This window comes from Nycticebus coucang, chromosome 1 (assembly GCF_027406575.1).
Source record: "Nycticebus coucang isolate mNycCou1 chromosome 1, mNycCou1.pri, whole genome shotgun sequence".
Classification (NCBI taxonomy): Eukaryota; Metazoa; Chordata; class Mammalia; order Primates; family Lorisidae; genus Nycticebus; species Nycticebus coucang.
In genome coordinates, this window is record NC_069780.1 from 16,731,337 (window position 1) to 16,740,249 (window position 8,913).

General features: G+C 41.8%; 1 protein-coding gene across 2 annotated transcripts in view; it reads right to left on the reverse strand.

Annotated features, from left to right (window-relative positions):
* The window catches only part of KLHL8 (kelch like family member 8), a 53,259-nt gene extending 44,646 nt beyond the window's left edge, over window positions 1-8,613 (reverse strand). Inside the window, exons 1-3 of one of the 2 annotated variants that reach the window (XM_053602232.1) lie at window positions 8,452-8,613; window positions 4,936-5,075; window positions 2,950-3,219 (exon numbers count right to left, since the gene is read on the reverse strand). In XM_053602232.1, coding sequence (XP_053458207.1) covers window positions 2,950-3,156 — 207 coding nt within the window. In that variant the 5' untranslated portion in view covers window positions 3,157-3,219; window positions 4,936-5,075; window positions 8,452-8,613. Of the gene's footprint in view, window positions 1-2,949; window positions 3,318-4,935; window positions 5,076-8,451 lie in introns of both variants that reach the window. The other variant, XM_053602160.1, reaches the window with a different exon arrangement.
* Window positions 8,614-8,913: the final 300 nt, after the last annotated feature.

An 8,913-nucleotide genomic window follows, 5' to 3' on the forward strand; every position in this document is an offset into this window, starting at 1 on the left:
CACTTTCAAAAAAGAAACTAAATAAAATATATTTGGTGATAACATCAAGAGGTGGTCTGGGGGTTGTGCTGCTCTAATAATCTCTTTTAACTTCTTCAAGTAAAACTATGATCTTTAACATGGACAATGACATTTCCTCAAAGTAAAAGCATCTTTGTAAATGTTATTTTTGTTGATCTATATATTAAACCTAATCTAAGTAATGAGTACCATGCAATTCAAGACAAATTCTCCCTGCCCTTTGTTTTCCCCACATCTAATTTTAAAGCTGCCATTGAATATGTTGTTGAAAATATTTTTATTAATAAACAACATAAAAATAGGTAATCAAGTTTTATCTCTCCCTGGAATGACCTCAAGATAATATATAATCTCCTGTTTGAAGCCTTTCCAATTACCTTAGACATAATTAATAGATCTTTTCCTATGCTTCTATAAAAATGCCACACAACAATAGCAATTGCTAAATTGTGTTCTAGTTAACTGCATATGTGCTTATCACTGTGCTAAACTTCTAGTTCCCTCAGGCAAGTATAGTAGATTATTTAAATTTATTTGGGCTCTCCATAGACAAAACTAAGACCTCAGTAAAAATTTCCTAAGTGAGCCAGCTGTGGTGGCATGTGCTTGTAGGCCCCAGGCTCAGGCAATAAGAATGCTAGAGCCCGGTAGTTCAAGGCCAGCCTGGGCAATACAGTGAGGCTCCACCTCTAATAATTTCCTAAATCAATTTATTTGCTTAGGTACTCACTTTGGAATTTAGCAATGGGCTACTGAGCTTATATATGAACAATAAAACAAATTTTGTAATACCTGTCTTCCTAAAATGTCCCAAAAGTACTAATGATAATGACCAAAGGAAACACACTAATAAAGGAGATAAAATTACATTAAGAAATAATCCTCAAGGGCGGTGCCTGTGGCTCAGTCGATAAGGTGCTGGCCCCATATACCGAGGGTGGCGGGACCCGGCCCTGGCTGAACTGCAACCAAAAAACAGCCGGGCGTTGTGGCGGGCGCCTGTGGTCCCAGCTACTCGGGAGGCTGAGGCAAGAGAATCGCTTAAGCCCAGGAGTTGGAGGTTGCTGTGAGCTGTGTGAGGCCACGGTACTCTACTGAGGGCCATAAAGTGAGACTCTGTCTCTACAAAAAAAAAAAAAAGAAATAATCCTCAAGATAAACCTGAATCTAAAATGTTAAATGTATAGTTTATGTTCAACATAGCATTATAAATTATCCATAATCCTATTTGGTTTAGTTACTCTATGATAGTTAAATTCTGAAAGTTGAAGAAATATTAAATTAGAATTAAGAAATAAATCCATCATTACTGTAAGCCTAGCACTCCGGGAGGCCAAGGTGGGTGGACTGCCTGAACTCACAGGTTCAAGACCAGCCTGAGCCAGAGCAAGATTTCACTCTAAAAATAGCCAGGCATAGTGTCGGGTGCCTGTAGTCCCAGATACTTGGGAGGCTGAGGCAAGAGACCCGCTTTAAGCCCAAGAGTTTGAGGTTGCTGTGAGCTGTGACACTACAGCACTCTACCAAGGGCAACAAAGTAAGACTCTGTCTCAAAAAAAAAGAAAAAATAAATAAAAACAAAACTTAGAGTCTAGTTATTACTTCTCCTAAAATGGCTAGATCCTCGTTTTCACTTAAGAAAGTGAATGCAGTAGCTTACATTATTCTAAAATCTAATTTAAAAATTTATAAAACCAATGAGATTCTATTTAAATATTTTCCATTTATTCATGGATACACTGAACTGACACTGATCCGATTCAAATAATCTATTTTACATTTCTTTTATTTTTGCCAAAGCCAGTATGGGTCACTAAATGTCACACTAGAGTTGAGAATTAGAACAATTGGCATCTGATTAAACATAATATGCCGTATGGATCAGAAAACAAATGTTCCTTCATTAAAATATACACATAGCTGAATTTTACACAGAGCTAGCAGAGTTATATAAAGCTTCTCTTGTTAGTATTTTAAGACCTAGAAATACTTAAGGACTCTAAGAGTTTAAGGAAAGAGAATATGGGTTGGTTATCCACAGTGTAACATACACTTTTGGACCTAAAACTCAACACCTATGCTTCCAGTTTATAGAGTTTTGCTGAGTGTCCCCTGATTCTTCCAGTATGCCCTCAATTCCTGTAACACTTTGAGCTCTAAGAAACTGTGAACAGGAACAGAAAGCAAAATCTAAGAGCATCCAGCATGATAAATCTCATGAAGAAAATGATGCATGGATACACATGAATCACCAAAAAAAACTTAATATTGCACTGAGAGATACGAATAAGAAAGTACTTCAAATGTGTAATAGGAAAGAATCAGAACATGGCTCTTCCACATTGCTTTACCACTTTTCCCATTTTATTAAAACTTTTTTTTTTTTAAGCAAAACAACATGATCCTTTAAAGTCCACTAAAGACTTTTTCATCCAAATCTAGATAGACTATTTCACTATTAGGTATAGATAAACAATCTGCCTTAACATATGTATGATAACAATGAAATAGAGGTTAAATTACCAAAATAGGGAAATACAGTAAAACACTAGTGTAGCCAAGTTAATAACCAAGAATTCCTGACTTCTAATTTGTATTAACAATAAGCAAATACATCAAGATACTTAAATTCATAAGTGAAAAACTTGTCCAATCAATAAAAATTTATTAATTTCACTAACAATAGCTATTTGTTGTTCTAGGGTTTCAGAACTCTAAGTTAAATTAAGAAATAATGGATATCAATGTTAAATTTGTACAATAATTTCACCTTATGCTAATTCCTCTTCATCTGCTCTCCCTTACATCCCTTCCCTTTCAATAAACAAAGATTGAGACTAAAATCTGACCATAACAAGTAAGTATAACACCAAAAATTTACCTTGTACACTGAAGAGGTTAAGAGAATAAGACAAAAGGCAGCCTCACCTTTAGGGTGACATCACAAAGCTCTCCATTTTCATAAAATCCAAGAAGAGAACCATGAAAATCTCTCCAAGCTTCATTTGCTTCAAAAATAAAAGAGTCCTCTCCACCACCATCACTAACTGAAGATCGGTTCTTTAGTTGCTGGTGTCTTTTCCCTTTTGTGAAGTGATTCCTGGCTTGTTTTCCATTCACAGAGTCTGAAGCCATTTGCAAAACCCTTCTTTTAATATATCACTCTTCTCAAACATCCCATTTATTCTTTTTTAAAGGCTGGAGAGAAGGCAGAAGGTAGATGTAGCCACTAAACTTTAGACATTTTCCAAAACCCATTCAAGTACCACTGTAGTTTGCTGTGATTGAAAAATCAACTATAAAACAGAGACAAGCCAAAAGGAAAAAAAACTATTGTTAGCATAGTTTGCTAATGCTATGAATGTAGTAACTGTATCAATCATTATTTTAAAAAGGACAAATAACTTTGTAGATTTTATGCTAAATGTCACATAATTCAGCTAATTATTTCATATCAGTAAAAAATTTAAAATCCAATAGGAATAACTTAATAGGACATGACTTTGTGATGTGAAATGCACTATCTTCAAAAAGAGAGGCTATGAACTAAAAATTTTAGGTGTAGAGGCTTTTTCAGTGATGTAAAGCAAAAAGAAAGTTATTTTGAGTGAATTAGGTTCATCCTAGAATAGATTCTAAAGTCAGATAATGGTTCTACCATTTACCAACTGTATGACTTTGGGCAAATGATAACCTGCCTACGCCTTCGCTATCTCTTCCATGAAACGGAAGTACCACTTAACAGGATATTTTGAGAATAAGAGATACTGTACAGCCAGGCATGTACACTGAACTGACACTGATCCGATTCAGTGTAGTGCATTGTTATAAAGATCTCGTTTTGTTCACATTTCACATAGAATGTATTAATATTTACACATAAAATTATCACCAAAGCATATTTGGTAAATATCCATACCATCAATAGTTCTATGCTACATTCTACTTTAGTAACAAGAGCAAAGGACTTTAAGGTAAAACACACATTCCATCACTTACTGGCTGGGAGATTTTCATGAAGGCTTTATTAACCCTCAGTTTCTTCATCTATCAACAGGGATACCTATCCACCTTGTAACACTTGGCTGAGAATTACATCAAATACAACAATGGTTTACAAATATTTATGAAGCCATAAACCATGTTGCAAATATTGGTATTATTAGAGAGAGTGGAAAACTCTGCAGTTTCAGAAAATTATAAACACCTTAAACAGAACATTAGCTTTATTAGGTTCTTTAATTTCATCATTTTCAGCTTTTGACAGGAACCAATATAATCAATGTAAGACTAAAGATTAATGTTATTAATATCTTTCTCAAGGTTTCTGTGGCAGACGCATATAACGGTGACCCCTCAATGAGTAATGTCTTCATACATATAATCATTTGCAGGAAGAACCTGCACACAAAGTGAAGGGATGTTACTCTCTTGTTCGTGTGATATAATACTGTGTGAACAGACTGGAATGAGAGGCTCTCCTGGAGGCCTTTAAAAGCAAACTACCGGGCGGCGCCTGTGGCTCAGTGAGTAGGGTGCCGGCCCCATATGCCGAGGGTGGCGGGTTCAAACCCAGCCCCGGCCAAACTGCAACAAAAAAATAGCCGGGCGTTGTGGCGGGCGCCTGTAGTCCCAGCTGCTCGGGAGGCTGAGGCAAGAGAATCGCGTAAGCCCAAGAGTTAAGAGGTTGCTGTGAGCTGTGTGATGCCACAGCACTCTACCCGAGGGCGGTACAGTGAGACTCTGTCTCTACAAAAAAAAATAAAAATAAAAAAAAAATAAAAGCAAACTACCATGGAGAGAGCCTTGTAGCAGGGAACTACAGGCAATCCCTAGGAACTGTATCTGACGGTCAATTAAAAATCCTCAGTCTTCAGTCACTCAGCTGCAAAGGAAATAAATCCTGCCATTTACCTGAATGAATGTAGAAGCAGATTTTTCCACAGTTGCGTTTCCACAAAAGCACACAGCCTGGCCAACACCTTGACTAAAGCTTTGTGAGATCCCAACCAGAAGATGCAACTGAGTACACCCAGACTCCTGACCCACAGAAACTGGAAGATAACAAATATATGTTATTTTAAGCTGCTAAATTTGTGGTAATATGTTCCATAGAATAGAAAACTAATATGACATCTTCTGTTAGGTCTAAAAGAAAGCATTTGTAGATATTCTACCAGGTACCAACCACTGTAACATCTTTTAAGCTCATATTCCTGCTGCAAAACCAACAAAGACCATATAGGAGAAATAGAAAACAGCACAATCAGGAATCAAAAACCTTTTCTGTAAAATACTGGATAGTAAATATTTTTGGCTTTGTGGGTCACATAGCCACTTACTTAACTGCCACTGTAGCACAAAAGCAGCCACAGACAAATAGTAAATGCATGAGCATAGGTGTGTTCCAGTAAAATTTTACTTATAAAAAAACAGTTAAGGGGTGGCACCTGTGGCTCAGTGGCAGGTTTAAACCCAGCCCCGGCCAAACTGCAACAAAAAAATAGCCAGGCATTGTGGCGAGCGCCTGTAGTCCCAGCTGCTTGGGAGGCTGAGGCAGGAGAATCGCGGAAGCCTAAGAGCTAGAGGTTGCTGTGAGTCCTATGACATCATGGCACTCTACACAGGGCAGAACAGTGAGACTCTGTCTCTAAAAACAAAACAAAACAAAAAAAAACAACACTTCAGGAAATCAAATGGGAGGTCTAATTTGAGTTCTTTGATGATTCTCCATACTTCTTTCCAAAGAGGCTGTATTAGTTTGCAGTCCCACCAACAGTGTAAAAGTGTTCCCCTCTCTCCACATCCACACCAGCATCTGCAGCTTTGGGACTTTGTGATGTGGTCTAATCTCACTGGGATTAGGTGCTCTCTCTCAGCATTTGATTTGTATTTCTCTGATGATGAGGATTCTTCATGTGTGTGTTTGTTAGCCATTCATCTGTCTTCCTCAGAGAAGGTTCTGTTCATGTCTCTTGCCCAGTGATAGATGAGATTGTTTGCTCTTTTAATTTGATTTCTCTGTAGATTCTAGTTATCAACTCTTTGTCAGATCCCTGCAATCCTATTACTAGGCATCTACCCAGAAGAAATAAAATTATATCATAAGGACATTTGCACTAGATTATTTATCGCAGCTCAATTTACAACTGCCAAGATGTGGAAACAACCTAAATGTCCACCAACCCAGGAATGGATTAATAAACTGTGGCATATGTATACCATGGAATACTATTCAGCCATTAAAAAGATGGAGACTTTACATCTTTTGTATTAACTTGGATGGAATTGAAGCACATTCTTCTTAGTAAAGTATCAGAAGAATGGAAAAACAAGTATCCAATGTACTCAATACTAATATGAAGGCAGTAGAAAATCTAATACATGCCCACATAAGAGAAAAACTCAATTCAAGTTGAGGGGAGGGGAAACAAAAGGGGGAAGGAAGGGATGGTGTGCTCCTACTTAATGGGCACAATGTAAGGGTACATGGCACACCTCTTAGATACAGAACACAACTACAAGAGGGACTCTACTTAACAAATGAAAACATTGTAATCTAGTTGTTTAAACCCACACATTAACCCAAAATAATAAATAAATAAATAAAAATATCTAAAGAAAAGAAAAATAAATGCTGGGAAAGTAACCAGAATAACTGGGGTGGGGGGGACACTTAGTATGATTTAGCCCCTGGTCATAGTTTGGCAAACCGTCAGCAAGATGGTTGATTTAAATCTAAGTATGTTAATATTAAATATAAATGGACTAAACACCTTCAATTAAAGGCAGAGACTCAGGAATACCACTCAGCAATAAGGACATGGTAATGAAACATGCAAGAACCTGGAGGGATCTCAAAGAAATTACACTGAAGGGAAAAAACTATACTGCATAATTTTATTTATATAATACTCTTGAAATGGCAAAATTATAGAGTAGAAGAACAGATTATTGGTTGCCAGAGGTTAGGGAACAATGAGAGAAGGGAAGTGGCTATGAATGAGTAGCACAAGAGGTACATGTGAAGGAACCATCCTATATCTTGACTGTAGAAGTGACCACATGAATCTATACATGTGATCACATACACATACAAACAAGTACATGTAAAATGGGTGAAATCTTAATAAGGTAAATACAATGCACTAATGTCGATCTCCTAGTACTAAAATTATGTGAGATGTTACCATTGAGGGAAATTGTGTAAGGGGTACACAAGACCTATTATTTTTTATAATTGCAAGTCAATCTACAATTATGTCAAAAAAAAAGACTTAAACCAATTATAACTTGTATATAAGAAAATACCCACTTTCAATATAAAAACACAGAAAAACAAAAAACCTAGCTGTGCGTGGTGACAGGTGCTTGTAGTCCCAGCTACTCCGGAGGCTGAGGGAGGAGGATTGCTTAATCCGGAGAGTTTGAGGTTGCTGTGAGCTATGATGACGCCACGCACTCTACCCAGGATAACAGAGAGACTTGTCTCAAAAAAACAAAAACAAACACAAAAACCAGAGCGCGCAAACGCTAGGACGGTGTAAACTCGGTAAAGCACGAGGCACAGGCTAGAAAATGCAAACTGTTACGAATCTACCTCCCTGAGAAGCCAGCAAGCTAAGCCCAGAACTTAATGGAAGGAGTAACTAGCTGTCATCCACCGCAGTAAAACAACTCCCCGAGCCGCGGCGTGTTTTGAAAGAGGCTGCAGTTTCTGGTGTCACACCAGGAGGCACTCCTCGGCACGGTCTGCTCCGTGGCGCCAGAGAAGGAACCTCAGCCCGGCCAGCAAGTCCCCGGTCTGGGCAAGTCCCGGGCAGGCAATGCTCCCACCAGCCAAGGACAGGCACCGAGCCCCAGAGGCGGGCAAGTGCGGGACAGGTAGTGCTTCCCTCGCCCTGGGGCGGCCGCGAATCCCCCCAGGCTGACAGGTCCCGGGCAGGCGACTGACCCCCGGGCGGACTGCGAGTCCCCGCGGTGTGGAGGGGTCATGGCCCACTCGCCTGGCCCCCGCAGGCCGCGGATCCTGGGGGCGTCGGCTCCGAACCCACTCCTGCCGCACCGCACCTGCTCCCTCCTGGACTCTGCCAAGCACCTGCCTCTCTCTCCCTCCAAAGACCGGGAGGAGGACACCAAGGAGCCACCGGCGAGGCTGGGGTTCCCCTCGGGAAACAGGACCCAGCGCCAGCGGAGGCGACAGAAGCCGTGCAGGGGAGCAACGCGGGAGAGAGCTCTCGCTGTCCGGGGCCCAAACCCTCTCGGCCGTGGAGCGTGCGCGGCTGCAGCCGGGCTCGAGTTTCCGCACGCCGGAGGCGCGAGCCCGGCGGTGTTGGGTCCCAGGGCCGGGGTGCGGGAGGCAGCGGCGTGGGCGGACGGCACCCACCGCACAAAGGAAGAGGGGACTGGGGGCAGAGAGCGTCCGCTTACCTCCTTTCTCCTTCCTCGGCTCGGATCTTCCCGATGGCGCCAAGAACGCAGCCGTGCTCCCCGGCTCCCAAGCCCGCGCGAGCACCAGGCGGACGCGCGCCCTCCCGCGCCGCCCGGCAGAGCCCCGGCCGGCGCCAGGCGTCCTCTCACCTCAGCCCCCGAGCGGCGGCCTCCGGGGCGGGGGGGCGGGGCGAGGGGCGCGCGCCGGGGCCCGCGCGCGGCACGCCGGGAAGTGTGGTTCCCGGGCGCTGCTCCGCGAGCCCAGCCGCGCGCGGCGCCGCCTCCTTCGTGGGCGGCTGAGTGTCAGCGGAGTGGGCGCCGGTGTTGCTCTGCCAGGTGAAGACAGACCAGGGCGTAGCGGACGTCCTTAAAGCAGATTTTTTTTTTTTTGCAGTTTTTTTTTTTGGCAGGGTCGCGTTTGAACCCGCCACCTCTGGTATGTGGGGCCAGCGCCGTTCTCCT